This window comes from Cydia strobilella, chromosome 20 (assembly GCF_947568885.1).
Source record: "Cydia strobilella chromosome 20, ilCydStro3.1, whole genome shotgun sequence".
Classification (NCBI taxonomy): domain Eukaryota; kingdom Metazoa; phylum Arthropoda; class Insecta; order Lepidoptera; family Tortricidae; genus Cydia; species Cydia strobilella.
In genome coordinates, this window is record NC_086060.1 from 5,635,973 (window position 1) to 5,654,870 (window position 18,898).

Genomic DNA, 18,898 nt, shown 5'->3' on the forward strand with positions numbered 1-18,898 from the left:
ATAAACTTTTAGTAGTAACGAAATGCAAACAAACCCTCATATTTTTATATTTTTGTATTAAACTTGGTTTATAAAAAATACTGTCCTAAAGCTCATTTAATGCAGATTCTAAAAACATTAATAGTAAATATAAATTTGACTATTTTCAATGTAAAATAAAATATTGAAAGTACTGCGACGTTCGTCAGCGCAGCGTAGGGGACGGCAAAAAGACCTTAGAAGATCCATAGAAGATCCATAGCTTTCACAATATCTATAAATTAAAGTGTTTACAATAATATCATAATTATTATTTTAATATTTTTTACTTACATTTTTTATTTATTTTTTATTATTCTCTTTATTTATTCTTCTTCTTAAATTAGGCATTTTATAATATGAATATAAAATCCGCCGTGTCCAAAATTACCGCCTTGTGCCCCTTCTGACCCTTGATCCAAAGATAGATATAACTCCGTAATAGATGGATACAGTCTAAGGAAAAAACGTGCCTCGAAAATCAAGAAAATTTGATTCTCGTTCAGAGGGCGCTACTAGTTTTGACCTACAGTCGTATAGATGGCGTTGACGGTTTCGTTTGTTATTTAACAATTTTAACGCATATCAGTGAAAGAACATGGGTCAAAATCATAAAAAATAATTAATGCAAATAAAAAAAAACATTTATCTATATTTAAATACATTCTATCGTATTTTTATAAATCTTCATTTTTAGTTTTAAAGTGTGTCGACAGATGGCAGTGAATTTACTGGGGTTACAAAATTTACTATGACAGTACTGCTCTAGTATAAGTTACTCTATGCTTGATCCAACCACCTAGCGAGAGTCTCTCTAGGTGTTGGTCGAGGCTCGTCGCTATGAGACCGTTCGCTGACACTACTATCGCAACAATGATCGTCGAGTCAACATCCCACATGGCGGTAATCTCGTCACGATACTTCGTCCGCAATTGAACCGCCGAGCTCTCCGAAGAGGTCCCCGAATCGTAGCCAGTTCACCAACGCGGGCAGGCTCATATCAGACGAGCACGAGCGTGGGTGCAGCATACGGTGTGTGGTGAGTAGCTAGCTGTCGGAGCCTCCGATCCAGGGCATCCAGCTCGGTCTGAGTCCACCTTAGTATGCCAAAGGAGTATGTGAGTAGGGACATTACCCAAGCGTCGAAGATAAGATAAGATAAGATAAGATAAGATACATTTATTGATAAAATTGTACAAATTGTACACGTCAATTCAGCCATACTAGAATATACAATGTCAATCATATAATTATAATAAATGTATACTACATCACAATATACAATTTGTGTTCGTAGTTCTATTGATAAAGTTCATTATTACAATTATTATATTTATTTTCTATTCGTTATTACAATTATTATATCTATATCTCAGTTTTTTATCTAATGTCAGGGCTTATTACACTTCCTTAAAATAAATTCATTCACACTGTAGCAACACAGGTCAAGCAACATTTTTTGAAGGCGCGCACTTTGTTGCCTTCTGACAAAATACTGGTAAGGACTTTTGTGAGCCGACTGAAAAAGCTCTCCTTCACCGACCGTCTAATACCCTCGTCCTCAATACCCAACGACTGTGACATACCAAGGTATTTATAGGTTTCTGATTCAGAGATAGACCTGAAAGCTGAAAGACATTGTCTCAGAAAGTTGTAAATTTGTTGGATTTATAACCTTTCTCCGCTGTACATGTATAACCGCACATTTTTCGACACCAAATTCCATGTTGATGGCACTATTGAAGACTTCGGTAGTTTTCAGTAGCTCCAATAAGTCTTTGCTATTTGGTGAAAGTAATTTGAGGTCATCCATGTACAGAGGGTGAGAATTGACTTCACCCTCTCTCCGAAGCCGAGCCGGCAACATAGTCCCAAATCCTTCAGCACCAGCAGGGTGCAGAAGTAGCAAACTCAACACTCACAAACTGTCGTCTTTATAATATTAGTGTGATTTTTAATCATCTTCAGAATTATAAGATAAGATAAAATTTATTGTATTGTATAATATTAACTGTGTACAAGGGTGTTGACAATAAATAATACAGTTAAGAACAAACAGTTTATCCATCACGGACGTACAATATACGTTTGTGAATTAAGTAATTTTATTTACAACCACCTCCAAAATTACATACCTAACTCAGTACATTTGAGCTGACGTTTGAAACAATTGCACCTGGAACTTCAAGATTTCACGCACTGACATCTTATTAATTCTAGAGCCATAAGACTTTGGGTCCACAGTGGCACCCAAGCTTCTTGACGCCCGCGCGCCGCCCGCAAAAATCAAGCCGGTACATGCAATAATTATTTTATTTTACATTGAAAATAGTTAAATGTATATATAATGTTAATGTTTTTATAATCTGCATTAAATAGGCTTTTAGATAGTATTTTTATAAACCAAGTTTAGTACAAACAATATAAAACTATACGGGTTTGTTTGCATTGTGTCACTATTAAAAGTTTATTAATTTAAAGATTGCGCTACATTTTGCTACGGAACCCTAAAAAACTGGTATGGGGAATGAATTGGGCATCATCTAGTTACCTAGAAACGACACCAAACTTGACCCAAAGGTCCAAACAAATCCGTCAGATTTTTTTTCTAAGCGCCGGGAGCTCTGTACTTTGACCCCCCCCCCCCCGCCACCAGACGCGGAGTTCAAGCTGGCTACCGGGCGTTTTGGGCTTAGGTGGATGTGTATAACATTCGTACCAAATGGCATTGCTGTACCCCAAAATGTATACCTCTCCATACAAGCATGCCCTATAGCAAACGGACTAATAGGGCCAAGATTGCAGAGAACCCTTGGATGAGGCCCTCGGGTCCGTCGGAGTAGGACGTAGTTCAGCAATGGAGAGACAGATTTTGACGACCGGTCTGGCCAAGTGGGTAGTGACTAGTGACCCTGCCTGTGAAGCCGATGGTCCTGGGTTCGAATCCCGGTAAGGGCATTTATTTGTGTGATGAACACAGATATTTGATTTGTGTTTTCTATGTATTTAAGTTTTCATATGTTATATATATATCGTTGTCTGAGTACCCATAACACAAGCCTCCTTGGGCTTACCATGGGACTTAGTCAATCTGTGTAAGAATGTCCTATATAATACCTATATTTATATTTATATATTTATGTATATTGAAAGTGATAGTTATGAGTAGATGTTACCTGATAATCCACTCTGTCAAGGCAAAATTATAGAGATGAAATTCAATAGGATCGGATGTATCTGACTGCAATCGCAAGTCGAATGAAAGTCGTAAAAAGGGAAAGATTTCGGAAACTAATTTTTCCTTAAACAGCGATAAAAGGAAAGGAATCGTACTTTAACTTCTTCTATGTCGAATACTTCACAATTTTTTTCTGTCAGCACGTCTGTACGAGTATCTCATAATATTCAATAACCCATACCCCTTGTGCGTGTGCGCCGGGGCATGGTATCGGACTATCGGGCCAGATACCTTGCCCCGCGATAACCTTAAAAGCCCCAATATTAATACATCAAACACCACGTGCGCCATACATCAACCGTATATGCGTAACAGCAATACTGACCAAAGGTGAGCTTAACGCCGTTGTAATAGGGTTTAATTTCAGTTAATATTGTGTACGATGGTACGCGTATGACTCGTCTGAGATGTCTGCTTGCATTCCTTGTCTATGAGGCAAGGATTGTTCGGGAAAAGTGATGTTAATTTCTTTTTTTAATCAATTAAATGGCTATGCAATTTTTTTACCAACTCCAATTCCAAGGAGAAGGTCCTGTATTCGGTTGTGGCTATTTTTTTAAATAAGTATATGTTTGTATATCATATTATTGTATTTGTGTATCATAGTGACATCTATCATATAGGAAGCGCAAACCGCAACCGAAACGTCTCCGTTTCAGCTTGGACAAATTCTTTAACATATAGTGCGTTGGGGTAAGATTGAAAGGGTTTTTTATGCGGGGTAAGATGAAAAGTCGCCCGTAATGCTTCGGCATACGGACGATTTTTTGTCTTATCCCTCACGAAAAACCCGTTCAATCTTACCCCAACGCACCTTACTAATATCTGTTCGGTTGCTCTCCTCTACAGAACGCATTTCGCAACTCATTCTCGTGAAACTTTATGGACAGTGTGACAATTGGGTATATGGGTTTTTTGCGTTGACAAAGTTTTTGGATATTTTTTCAACGTGGCGAAGGCACGCTATGGAGTTTACAGCTTAGTTATAGATGTAGAGACATGACAGTGATATATACTTTTGTTAGTAGCATAGAGTAACTTATACTAGAGCGGTACTGTCATAGTAAATTTTGTAACCCCAGTAAATTCACTGCCATCTGTCGACACACTTTAAAACTAAAAATGAAGATTTATAAAAATACGATAAAATGTATTTAAATATGGATAAATGATTTTATTTATTTGCATTAATTATTTTTATGATTAAAATTGTTAAATAACAAACGAAACCGTCAACGCCATCTATACGACAGTAGGCCAAAGCTAGTAGCGCCCTCTGAACGAGAATCAAATTTTCTTGATTTTCGAGGCACGTTTTTTCCTTAGACTGTATCCATCTATTACGGAGTTATATCTATCTTTGATAGTAGTTTGAATCGCTATTATTGTTACTCACTGTACTTACCTACCTACTTCAAAATTGCTCCCATTGTCATTAAGTCAGGGTCTGATGACGGGATCCTGTAGATTGTCGTTGTGATCCATCACATTTCAAAATAAACGTCAGAAATGTTTAAAATTAGCTTGCGTAATTGCGTAACGCAATATAATAAGCTCTATCTAACAAAATTGAACGTTTGATGGCTTCTGTTATAGCTCACCTCGCTGTCTGTCTGTCTTCATTTACGAATTGCTAGTTAATATAATAAATATACATATATTACCTATTATATGTTATTGATTTCGTTTAGGAAATTAGAATAACCGTAGTTTTGATGTTATTATTTTCCATTTTAGGCTAGGTCATTTATAATATAAATATAAAAGTAAAATATAAAAACACTTACAAAACAATACAAAATACACGTATACACATTATAAAAAACCTAATCTAGGGTGCCGCCAGCAGCGGGGCAGGGCCCAAGCTACCGGTGGTCGGGGCCGCCGCAGAGCGAGGAACCGCCGTAATATAAATTTTTTTTTAAGTAAAATTGAGCATTGGGAAAATTCATTTACTTATTAGGTATTTGTGCATGTTAGTTTTTATGTTATATATAAGGATTACTGTTTAAGCTGCTAATTATTTTGTTCAGGTGCATGATTCCATTTTGTTATTGAGCGCTTCAATCGCCAACAAACTGGTTACAGTTTGGCGATGCATAAATTTTGTTTGTAAGCATGTACCCTTTGTGTAAATAAATAAATAAAAAATACGCGCCGTGATGATGTTATTATTATTTTGTTATTATTCAGTGATAGACTATATAGTCCGTACTTATCCCTACTAATATTATAAATGCAAGTAACTGTCTGTCACGCTTAAACCGTGAAATGAAATTTGTTATGGAAACAGCTTAAGTCCCAGATAAACGGTAAACAGGTAAAAACGGGATCCTATTACTAAGACTCCGCTGTCTGTCTGTCTGTCTGACGAACCGTGATAGCTAGACAGTGGAAATTTTCACAGATGATGTATTTCTGTGCCGCAATAACAACGAAGACTAAAAACAAAATAAAATAAATATTCAAGTGGAGTCCCATACAACAAATGTGATTTTTTTGCAGTTTTTTTTGCGTAATGGTACGGAGTACGGAACTCTTCGTGCGCGAGCCCGACTCGCACTTGGTCGGTTTTCTTTTTTATGTAGACATGATAACAAATGGATTTATGTTTTCTGGCGTGAAAACATTAACCGCACTTAACCTCATTAATAACTTTTTAAACCAATGAAACTAAACAGTAATTACTTAATCCCAGCTTAAAATTTTACGGCCATTAGTCAAAAAAAAGTTTTAAACCGCGCACGCTCCCCATAAAATTGTAAAAGCTTTTAGGGGCAGGTGGGGTGCGGTTCCCAGGCAGGTCCGGGCAGTACCGGCTTTTGGGGACGTTACTGCCGTTTTTAGGGTTCCGTAGGCCAAATGGGAGAAAATGTAATCGCAAAATGTCGATTATTTATTTATTTATTTTAAACTTTCACATCAAAAAAACAGTACAGAAGGCGGACTTAATGCCTCATTTCATTCTCTACCAGTCAACCATAGAGCCAAACAGAAAAATGTCAGTGAGAAGCGTTTAAAAGCACATGATTATGACATACCTAGGTAATTACATGCTAGGAATACAGATATGAATAGGAAATGCATTAATGCATGAAATAATACAAATCCAACAGATTAAATAGCGTAGTGCCGTAATATTTTATTCTATACTAGCGACCCGCCCCGGCTTCGCACGGGTTACACAAAACCTTTACAAATAATACACAAAAGAATTACTCTATTGATAGGTGAAAACCGCATCAAAATCCGTTGCGTAGTTTTAAACATCTAAGCATATATAGGGACAGACAGACAGCGGAAAGCGACTTTGTTTTATACTATGTAGTGATTACATACATACATACATATAATCACGCCTATTTCCCGGAGGGGTAGGCAGAGATCACGGATTTCCACTTGCTACGATCCTGGCATACCTCTTTCGCTTCCTTCACTTTCTTAAAATTCCTCATACACACTCGCCAGTTTCGGGTGCTCTTGACCTGGCCTTTCCAACTCCCGTTTCTACCTCTCCCTTATACACTCTCTTTGTTAGCCTTCTTTCACTCCTTCTTTCCACGTGTCCAAACCATCTCAACATACCTTTCTCAATTTTTGTCACTACATCTTCGCTCAGTCCACACTTTTCCCTTATCACACTGTTCCTAATTCTATCTTGTAATCTCACACCACACACACTTCTCAACGCTCTCATTTCCACTGCATTCACTTGGCTCTGATGCCTCTTCTGCCATACCCAACTTTCGCTACCATACATAAGTGTAGGCACCAACACCCCTCTATACACAGCCAACCGTGCTTTTTGCGACACCTTCTGGCTGCTCATAAAAACGTTAAGTGCTCCATTCACGCGATTTCCAGCATTTCCTCTTCTTTCAATGTCTTTATCATGCTGACCGTCCCTAGTGAACAAGGTTCCCAGATACACAAACTCTTTCACTTGTTCTACTCTGTCTTGACCAATCAAAATTTCACCATTTGTCATTTATTCTTCCTTTTCAAACACCATTACTTTCGTCTTGCTTACATTTATTTTCATACCTTTCCTTTCAAAATATCCATGCATTCTAGTTACCATGATAGTGATTATATATTTGATATCAACTTTTCATATTTCAGTTAAACGCTATTTGCTATTTTGCCACGGGACGCTTTTGTTCCCATTCCGACTCGCACTTGACCAAATTTTGTTGGTGCATTCTGTGATTCTGTGCGAGGGAACACGTGTTGGAGATCGTAGCGCCGGCGCCGTCGGCTGATCAGTGTTGCCAGCTTTTCTGAAGTAGCTAGACCAATATCTAAAATCATAGCAAGTTATCAGAGCTGGCAAGACTGATTAGACTAAATTTAGTCTTTATAGATGAGAAGTATCTCTCTGTCTGTTGCCTTTTCACGCTTAAACCGCTAATCTGATTTACTTGATTTGGTATGGAGAAGTCTCAACATTCAAACACATTTTATTTTAAATACCTAATTAACACAACAAACTGACGTTAAAACGCATATACATAAAAATGTACTGGTATTAGTCGCTCGTCTGCAGTACTCAGACTGAATGTAGCGTGTGGTAGCAATTCAGATAAGGCACAAATTGAACAAAAAACTCCTTGTGGCGGCGATGAGAAAACTAGGGGGCGGCGGGAGAGTGTAAACAACAATAAAAGCTAATTAAAGATAATTTCATGATATACATTAATATTTTTATAAATAGAACCAAGGATATGAAAACACATACATTAAATTTAAGTACATAGGTATGACATAAATACCTAAGTAAAATAGTCATTAAATCTTTACAGTCGTGTAAAAATATGGGTGCACAATTTATTCAAAAATACCTATGTCCCATGGTCCCATACCTAGCTAGCCCTTATGTCGGCAAATACATATAAATAGGGTTACGTCCTACCCCAGAGGAAGCCTTTTACTAAACCTCCGCTGTCCGTCAGTCTGTCTGTCTGCCTGTCTATCCGTCTGTCACAGGGCTATTATCAAGGATAGTCAACCGTAAATTATAAACTAAACATAAAGGCCTTTTCATATACGAGATACCTAGTTAACCTAGTTCATTACAGTTATAAAGATTTAAATTAAACCTCAAATCAGTATATAACAACAAACAATAAAAACAGGCCAAGCGTGAGTTGTGATGGTACCAAACTCTCGGGGCGCTAGTCCTACACGCACTTGCCTGGTTATTATTATTTATAGTTTTAATGATTTTCGCACGCGTGGGCGGGGTTAAGATAGAGATTTGGTTGAGTATTTTTGGCGTCTTTCTTTTTTTTAAATTAATTTATCTGCTGTTTTATTTGACAGAAATCTAATCTAAGTAATCACAGAGAAAAAAAACACAATTAGGGAATATTGTGTAACATCTTCAACCGTTTAATACTTAACAAAACCACATAATTATAATATTTAATATCGTTGTTTAATTTTAAATCGAGGAATAATCGCTTCCTCGATATTTTGACCAGGTCTGTAATTAGAAGCTTTTTTTAAATAGGTACTTAATAGGTCCTAGGTGTATTATTAGGAACCAACAATATTTGATGGCTAGGCTTGTTTACTAGGTACCTTTGCTGATATTTTCAAATTTAACAGGATTTAATGATTATATATTAACTACTTACTTCTTCAATTTTTTTCTTTCAAGCAATGCGAAAGGAAAATTTAATGAAACATTTTACTTAATAGTGATTTATTTATTTACAAAATATATCTAATACTTTGGCATGAGTCTGTTACTGTCATTAATAACTAAGTACAGTCAACTTTAAAAAATATGAAAACAACTTAATAATACTTATTTTAATATTTTACATGAATTGTCGCGCATAAACGCATAATACATAATCTAGATTAAGTACATTATAACAAAATAGTTGTAATACTTTGGTATTCAGTCTAAAATGGCACATTTTAAGGCAAGATGTAAATAACTAAAGACAGTCAAAAACTAAAAATTTTGACGTAGGTATAAAAAATATTACGCCTACAAAAAACAACTTATAAACCAATACCTATAAATCAACCTAGAATATATCAAATCATAACAGTCGAAACAATAAAAACTTACTTATACTCTTAAGGACAAAAGAACTAATTTCACATTAAAAACTGTCAACAAATTGTATTTTAGAAAAATACTTTTTACCTTCCGGCGTTTCGTTATATTCTTTAGGCATTTCGTAAGTATGGTTAACATAGTATATTCCCATATTTGAACTAACTTTTTCATCAGTTTTTTCTCTGAAAAACTTGTCTTGGTTCTCTTCGTACGGAAAGGTATCTTCAAAATAATTTGTTGATAACGACTCGTCCTTCTCATATGTATCAGTGATAGATTTAAAAGTATCAAAGCTAATATCTTCTTTGTCTTTAGTTTCTGGTTTGAAGAACTTTCTGCCTATGTTCTTGCTTGGTTTAGCATCAGTCGAGGTGCTTACTTCATCTGGTTTAATCCTTTTACTTTTGTACCGTCTGTTTTGGAACCAGATCTTCACTTGCGTGGGTGACAGGTGTAAGTACTTGGCCATTTCTTCTCGTTCCGGTGCTGAGAGGTATCTTTGGGCGTTGAAGCGTTTCTCAAGCTCATGGACTTGAGTTTGGGAGAACAGGATCCTGGGTTTTCTTTTGGCTCTCTTGTCTTTTCTGTCCATCTTGTCTGAGCATGGGCTTGTCGGAGTTTCTGTTGACAAAAATAAGACATTTGTAAGAAAATTTTACATAACATCTTGTTGTTTTTTCTATACACACCCGAATATTTAGGTGTATTGTGTGAATGCCTGAAAAGGTAAGACTAGACAACAAGAAACACTACAATTTATCACTACATAGTATAAAATAAAGTCGCTTCCAGCTGTCTGGATGGATGTCTGTCCCTATGTATGCTTAGATCTTTAAAACTACGCAACGGATTTTGATGCGGATTTTACATAGATAGTGATTCAAGAGGAAGGTTTATATGTATAATACATCAGCATTGCACCCGAGCGAAGCCGGGGCGGGTCGCTAGTTATATTATAATTGTAAGTATTTAATCGTGTTCAGTAGGTAGTGTACATGAACAATGATTATGATCATTATAATCAATGTCTACTTGATAAGTTAACACGTTTTAATGTATTGAAAATGCGTGCGTTACACCTCTCAAACTATAATGGACATGCTTGTAACGTAAACGGTTTGACGGACCGTTAGCCAACTTAATTGTTATTATCTATGTACCAAAAACATTTATAACTACATATCTCTTGGAAGAACACACAATGTCTACTTACTTGAAATTCTCCTGGACACTGCTGGCAGCTTCTCAAACGTCTCCATGGCAGGATACTGTGGTGGATCCTCAACAGGTGGCACAGTCTTCTCAGCAAATCTGTCTTGAAATTGTGACGTCGGCGTATGGAGCTCTCTTTGAGGTTCTTTTGTTTCAACATGAGGTAGTACATACTGGTCAAAGCTTTGACACACGTTGTGGCAGTAAGGGCTGTAGCTATAGTATTCTTCCATCTTCGGGTCGTGGTAAGGCTCGCTCCAATAAGGCTCTATGTTTGTATGCATAGGGATATTTGGATAAACTTGTCCGAAGTATTCAGGGCACGTTTGAGGCTGGTACATGTAGTCGTAACGTCGTTCGTTTTTGTAAGTTTCAGTCCTCTCATAGTTGTATATGTTCGTCTGGTTGATGTTGAGTATATCTTTGACGGAAAACGGTGTGTTTAAATGCGCTGTGTCTTCTAATTTCGGTCTATAGGTCTTCTCTAGAAAATCTTCTTTCTTGTCCTCGATTTCAATGTAGCTATTGTAGAATTCCTTGCATTCGTTGTAGTTGTGCTTGATGTTGTTGTTGTAAGATGTTGAGATCTCGTTGTGTTGTTCAAAGACCTCCATCACTTTGTGGGTCACTAATAGACTTGTATTGTGGGCTAACCATGGAAGACTGAGGGCGATTGCGGCAAAGCCAATCCAAGCGGACTCAAGTGCCATGGGCGGGGCTATGGTCGCATCTGCCCCTCTCAGACGTATAGGGATCTATGTATGTTTGTCCTTGTCTCGTCCTCATGTTTACTACGGTAAATAAAGCGGGTGATTTCATTTAGGCGTAAGATATTTGGGTTGTTTCGTGGTTAGTTTGATGGGTTATAGTGTCAATTGGTTATTTATAGGATTTATGCGTAATGTATGAGTTATTCCTAAATAATACCTTAGCCGGAATGCATGTGTCAGGTTTAGAAACTTTAGAAATATTATATTGACTTGATGTAAAAATCAATGATGTGTGGATTATTAATTAAATTTAATAAGTAAGTCAGTCTTATTTAACATAATGTTTTATGTGACTATAATAGTCAGTTCCCTTCAATAATTTCTTGCACAATGAAGCGCGCTATAATCTGAAAGTAGGTAATACATACTTATTTACTTTATTATTTGTACAGTTATGGGAGGGCTGTATATTTGTACAGTTATGAGAACTGTATATTTTTTGCGAATTTTGTGCAAGATACTTTGTAGGTACTTTTTGCTTTACGCCTTACACTGCATTGTACAGCAGTAGACCTCAAAGATACGTTTACATTTTGCGCCTTATTACAAAGGAGTAAGGTGCAAAAGTGTAAACATATATCTATGACGTCTACTGTACCTCAAAAACAGTGTAGGTAAGTGTGTTATAATTTCAATTAAATTCAATTTCATTTATTTATTTAATTTATTTATAAATGGAAGCCTGTTTATTTAATTTAAAACGCGTTACAGGTAGATACCTATACTAACTTCCTAAAATTGGTTAAAATTTTTGTTATCACGAGTCCTACCCAGCGATACTAAGTAATATAAGGTAGGTAAGGTGTTTATTTTGCTCGGGGCAAGACTAACATCAGTATGAGGATTCCAACAAGTGATAGTCTTACCCCACCTAAATACTTATTTAAAAGGTATTTGGTTCAAACTAAGTAGTTTTAATAATTTTCCTGCTGTTTACTCAAAATTGAATTTCAGTCATAAACAGTAGTCAGTTTTCAGTAGTTTAGTTTATTATTACGTTTCTATAAGTGAAAACCTATAATTGCTTGGCTTTGTAATTCTATTATAGTTTTTAGATATATATATATATATATAGCGCTGTTGGTTTTCCATGTACCAAAATGAAAATAAAATAAATAACCAGTTTCAATGGTGCTTTTATACTGGCTGTGCGCCACATCAGCACCCGCCTGGCGGCTTTAGCCATAGATTAGTATATGCAATGAGGATATAATAAGATAGAGCGGTACTGTCATAGTAAATTTTGTAACCACTGTAAATTCACTGCCATCTATCGACATACTTTAAAACTAAAAATGAAGATTTAAAAAAATACGTTAAAATGTATTTAAATATGGATAAATTATTTTTTTATTTGCATTAATTATTTTTATATGATTTTGACCCATGTTCTTTCACTGGTATGCGTTAAAATTATAAATAACAAACGAAACAGTCAACGCCCTCTATACGAGTGTAGGCCAAAACTAGTGGCGCCATCTGATCGAGAGTCAAATTTTCGTGATTTTCGAAGCACGTTTTTTCCTTAGACTGTATCCATCTATTACGGAGTTATATCTATCTTTGGTATATGTTATTACATGGTTATTACTTAGTGTCAGTTTTTGATAGGTAGGTACAATGCCGGCCCGAGTCCTTGATCAGGGTAGAGCGAATCGGGTTTTGGCGCCCTTCGTTGATGCTTTTTACCCAAAAGCAAAACGAACCGTATTTTGGGCCCGCGTCACACTCGCGTCTTTTAAAACTTATTTTTTTTCTCATTTGCCATTTTGGCGCCCCCCTTGCCATCCGGTGCCTAGAGCGGCCGCTTCACTCGCTCTACCATAGATCCGGCCCTGGGTAGCTACTACCTGAGTCATACACAAATATTAAAACAAAAGATGTAGAGACAGGAGAGCCTGTGGATAGCAGTTAATTAATATATTATGTTATATGCATTTAAATAATGATTTTTATCATCCAGGGATTCTAGGGTTTTATACTTGTCCGTACTTGCGCGGGAATTTATTAATTTCCAATACCTAAAGGTTGTCTGGAAGAAATCGCTTTTTAGCGTTAAGACCGTTTGTTATTTACCCCTGCATGTGTTGCTGTATTATTTTGCATTGTTTTCTTCTATTGAGGTGTACAATAAAGAGTAAGGTGCGTTGGGGTAAGATTGAAAGGGTTTTTCATGAGGGGTAGGATGAAAAGTCGCCCGTAATGCTTCGGCATACCAAAGATAGATATAACTCCGTAACTGATGGATACAGTCTAAGGAAAAAACGTGCCTCGAAAATCACGAAAATTTGACTCTCGATCAGATGGCGCCACTACCTTTGGCCTACTCTCGTATAGAGGGCGTTGACGGTTTCGTTTGTTATTTAACAATTTTAACGCATATCAGTGAAAGAACATGGGTCAAAATCATTAAAATAATTAATGCAAATAAAAAAAAAACATTTATCCATATTTAAATACGTTTTATCGTATTTTTATAAATCTTCATTTTTAGTTTTAAAGTGTGTCGATAGATGACAGTCAATTTACTGTGGTTACAAAATTTACTTTGACAGTACCGCTCTATAATGTTATATCCTCTTTGGGCATACGGATGATTTTTTGCTTTACCCTCATGAAAACCATTCAATATTATCCCAACGCACGTTACCTAGATATTTTTATTGTCCTATTGACTTCTGCAATCAGTGAATCTTTGGCCTAAGCTGAAACATTTATTGTCGCTTGTCAGTAAGGCGCTATTTCCATATAGCTTCAATTAGAAATCACCCTTATCAACAAGCGACAATGTGGTACCTTATGGTTGAAAACGTCACATTTTAAAATAAGCCATGACCCTGACCACCCTGACTAATCTCACCTACAGGCATATCGTATTGCATAAATTAGGATCTTTACGAGGTGATAATAGGCGTTCTGTTTAAGTGACGGAGGTGCGAGCCGCGATGTTTACTCTCATCTGTCGTCGCCGAATGACGATCAGACCCAACACCTAACATTCTCAGTGTAGAGACTAGACGAGTGAGTCAATTTTTTTTAAACCACCGTAAAAGCCCATTTACACGACAAAACCTACAAGAAGCCTTTTGTACGTACAAAATTTCTATTCGCTCTTTTTTTTAGGGTTCCGTACCCAAATGGTAAAAACGGGACCCTATTACTAAGACTCCACTGTCCGTCTGTCCGTCTGTCTGTCCGTCTGTCCGTCTGTCACCAGGCTGTATCTCATGAACCGTGATAGCTAGACAGTTGAAATTTTCACAGATGGTGTATTTCTGTTGCCGCTATAACAACAAATACTAAAAACAGAATAAAATGAATATTTAAGGGGGGCTCCCATACAACAAACGTGATTTTTTTGCCGTTTTTTGCGTAATGGTACGGAACCCTTCGTGCGCGAGTCCGACTCGCACTTGGCCGGTTTTTTAGGGTTCCGTACCCAAAGGGTAAAAACGGGACCCTATTTATAAGACTCCGCTGTCTGTCTGTCTGTCTGTATGTCTGTCTGTCTGTTCGTCCGTCCGTCTGTCACCAGGCTGTATCTCATGAACGGTGATAACTAAAAACAGAATAAAATAAATATTTAAGTGGGGCTCCCATACAACAAACGTGATTTTTTTGCCGTTTTTTGCGTAATGGTACGGAACCCTTCGTGCGCGAGTCCGACTCGCACTTGGCCGGTTTTTTAGGGTTCCGTACCCAAAGGGTAAAAACGGGACCCTATTTATAAGACTCCGCTGTCTGTCTGTCTGTATGTCTGTCTGTCAGTTCGTCCGTCCGTCTGTCACCAGGCTGTATCTCATGAACCGTGATAACTAAAAACAGAATAAAAGAAATATTTAAGTGAGGCTCTCATACAACAAATGTGATTTTTTTGCCGTTTTTTGCGTAATGGTACGGAACCCTTCGTGCGCGATTCCGACTTGGCCGGTTTTTCTTTGTATAACAAGTTTCTTGTATGTTATATAAGCCTGCCGTTTTAAAATGAGAAAGTAACTTCGATTGTATGAGAGCGGCTTTTTGCCGGCGGGTTCGTGTGACAAGATCTACTAGTACTAATGGTCACGTTGAATGTAGTAGTAACGTACGTGAACCATGCTACACATGCTGATGCATGCTGGTTTCATGATCATACATCGGACCAACGTTCCACAGAGTTGGACTCTCTCGATTCGGCGAGCGATTGATTAAACAAACTTGAGGCCTGTGAAGTTGCCGCTGTTTGGGTGACGCGGCGTTATTATGTGCACTTTAATTAGATTATTCTATTATTTGACTACACGTATAAGGCAAATAACTACGAAATTGTATTATTACATTATGCGGCACAATAATTTTTCGATGGTCATTGTATTCTATAACTCATAGAGGCTCTGCTGTGACAGTATCTCGTGCGCGAGAAACCCCCTTATTCATAAAACTTTAAAGTCCTGATTTAGTTAAATTATGTTTTATCCCTTTCTTACAAATACATAAGTCAAAATGACAGATAAAGACAAACGATTCATAGCTAAATAATTCAGACTTGTAACGCGTTTAATAACGCCAAGCCAATCAAGCCATTATACGTATTAAAAATTAAAGACATCTAATATTGATACGGTTTTATTTTAACAACCCCTGGCACTGACTAAAACACAGAAATAAATGTTATATCTGTGGACTAAAACAACCGATTTGGTTTTACATTACATCTCAAAACTTTTTTTTATAGTAGAAGAATTGCGTTGCGGTACTTACATTTTTTACATGTAATGTTTTTGATGGTAAACATAACGAGCATCTACCTTTTTAGGGTAACGTACCCATAAGGTAAAATCGGGACCCTATTACTAAGACTCCGCTGTTTGTCTGTCTATCTATCTGTCCGTCTGTCACCACTCACCAGGCTGTATCTCATGAACCGTGATAGCTAGAGAGTTGAAATTTTCACAGATGATGTATTTCAGTTGCCGCTATAACAACAAATACTAAAAACAGAATAAAATAAATATTTAAGTGGGGCTCCCATACAACAAACGTGATATTTTGGCGTTTTTTGCGTAATAGTACGGAACCCTTAGTGCGCGAGTCCGACTCGCACTTGGCCGGTTTAAGAAATATTCTTTTGAACACCCTACTTTTCGTAACAGTTGAGTGAGTTAATGTAAAGGCAGCGTCACACGAGCTCCACAAATCCACATATTTGTAATGGGCGGGTCGATTACGCGCCCTAATTAGTTTACATACGCGTTCATTAATCACCGACAGAGACGGCGCGATGCGAGCGACGAGCTCCGAGCGATTCTTAATGATCATTAAGTTGATTAATGATTATTATATAGTTATTCTTAGATAGGTACAAAGATAGATATAACTCCGTAATAGATGGATACAGTCTAAGGAAAAAACGTGTCTCGAAAATCACGAAAATTTGACTCTCTATCAGATGGCGCCACTAGTTTTGGCCTACACTTGTATAGAGGGCGTTGACTGTTTCGTTTGTTATTTATAATTTTAACGCATACCAGTGAAAGAACATGGGTCAAAATCATATAAAAATAATTAATGCGAATAAAAAATAATTTATCCATATTTAAATACATTTTATCGTATTTTTATAAATCTTCATTTTTAGTTTTAAAGTGTGTCGACAGATGGCAGTGAATTTACTGGGGTTACAAAATTTACTATGACAGTACCGCTCTAGTATAAGTTACTCTATGGATAGGTATTAGGCGCTAAAAGTGGGACGGGCCGGTGTGTATATAAAAGCAAAATTCTTTTGGAATATGTAGTTAGTATCATTATTAGTATGTAAATTAAATGTAGGTCAAACCAGATTGTCAGTAAATAAAAACAAAAAAACTATACTCATCCTTTTCTTTTGGGTGCTAGTACTAGTGTAAGACAAAGAAGTATGGTTCTCTCTGTCGATGTTTGAAATGATACAGACCTTTAACAAACTATATTGGCTGTGTATTTGCAAAATCAGCGCTTCCCTTTACTTTATTTATTTAATAAATTTTAAATATACAAGATACAAAAATAAATGTAAGTACGAACGGGGGACTCAATACCAAATGGCTTTCTCTACCAGTCCGTCATAGGGCTAAATATAGGCAGGAAAATTTAATGTGATAAAAAGTGGAAAAAAGAAAAACATTATAATTAGTTGTATGACAATTGATAGATGCCAAATAAGTAATATAAAAATTTTGACCCACGAAATTTAACATTTTTACTATCTACTACAATATATTTTAGATTTCAGATATAATTCACCACAATAGATAGTCGTTTTTAGTAAACCTACCACGCATTTCGCTATTAGCTAATAAGTAAGTACATACCTAACCTACTGGATTTTATTGAATGTCACCGCCTTTCGCTTATGATATGACGCACACGAAATATTGGTTTGCGCGTGAACAATATATATATAATGTGAAATCTTCTTGAAAACTAAATTATTTGCATAAATTTTCATATTTCTCTTGGTTCTAAAATGGGTTAATTTTATGAAAGCATTTGGTACTGGAAATACAGTCTGTAACTTAACTGATAAATAGTCTTGGGCATTAAAATTTCTAATTTAGTAAGTGTCATTGCTAATAATGCTTGATTGCCACCGACGTGGTATAAAAAAAAATAACTTCAATACAGAACACAATCTTATTTCTAGCCATTAAGATTGTGTCGTGATCATGAAATTCGTTTTTATTATAGGTAATTTTATTACAATATGGAATTGTACCCTTTGCTATGACCAATGAGTAAATCCTTACTTCAATGTCTTGTTTCAATATAAAACATCAGTGAAACTCATTCGTCTGGTTTCGCAGTAACAGACCTTTTTTTCATACATTTGTGCAAGTTGACACAATAATAGGAAGTGACCAACACGTGCCCGTTTTTTGCCCAATAAATGTAAAAGCATCCGTTTGAAAAACCAACATATCTTCAGAACGAACAACGCAAATTAGTCTTTATTACAAGCCTGTATGAGCGAGGGGATATACGGGGAAGTTGTACGTCTGTCCCGTTTTTTCTAGGTGTCAGTGAGCCAGACAGCATCAGGTTTCATGGGAAAAGGTCAAGATAAAATATACCTATTTCTGTTTATAGTCAATGTATACAAAGATATAACCGACCGACCGATTTTGACGACCGGTCTGGCCTAGTGGGTAGTGACCCCGCCTGTGAAGCCGATGGTCCTGGGTTCGAATCCCGGTAAGGGCATTTATTTGTGTGATGAGCACAGGTATTTGTTCTGAGTCATGGGTGTTTTCTATATATTTAAGTATTTATATATTATATATATCGTTGTCTGAGTACCCATAACACAAGCCTCCTTGGGCTTACCGTGGGTCTTAGTCAATCTGTGTAAGAATGTCCTATAATATTTATTTATTTATTTATATAAACAAATATGTTTGGTAATATTGTCTTCGGTTACCGCGATAGTTACTCATGAAATAAAACTATGAAAACGGATTATATCGCGTATATTGAATTTATAATACATCCCGACGTTTCGAACTCTTTACAGCGTTCGTGGTCACCCGTTATAAATATGTTTGGTATTAGTTTCAACTTATAAAG

The 18,898-nt window shown here is 36.5% G+C and overlaps 1 protein-coding gene across 1 annotated transcript; it reads right to left on the minus strand.

Annotated features, from left to right (window-relative positions):
• Positions 1–8,940: 8,940 nt before the first annotated feature.
• LOC134750455 (uncharacterized) lies at positions 8,941–11,434 on the minus strand. The gene is made up of 2 exons (XM_063685613.1): positions 10,546–11,434; positions 8,941–9,953 (listed from the first exon to the last, which is right to left on the minus strand). The coding sequence occupies exons 1-2, from the start codon at positions 11,252–11,254 to the stop codon at positions 9,376–9,378; spliced, it is 1,287 nt and encodes a 428-aa protein (XP_063541683.1). The 5' UTR covers positions 11,255–11,434; the 3' UTR covers positions 8,941–9,375.
• Positions 11,435–18,898: the final 7,464 nt, after the last annotated feature.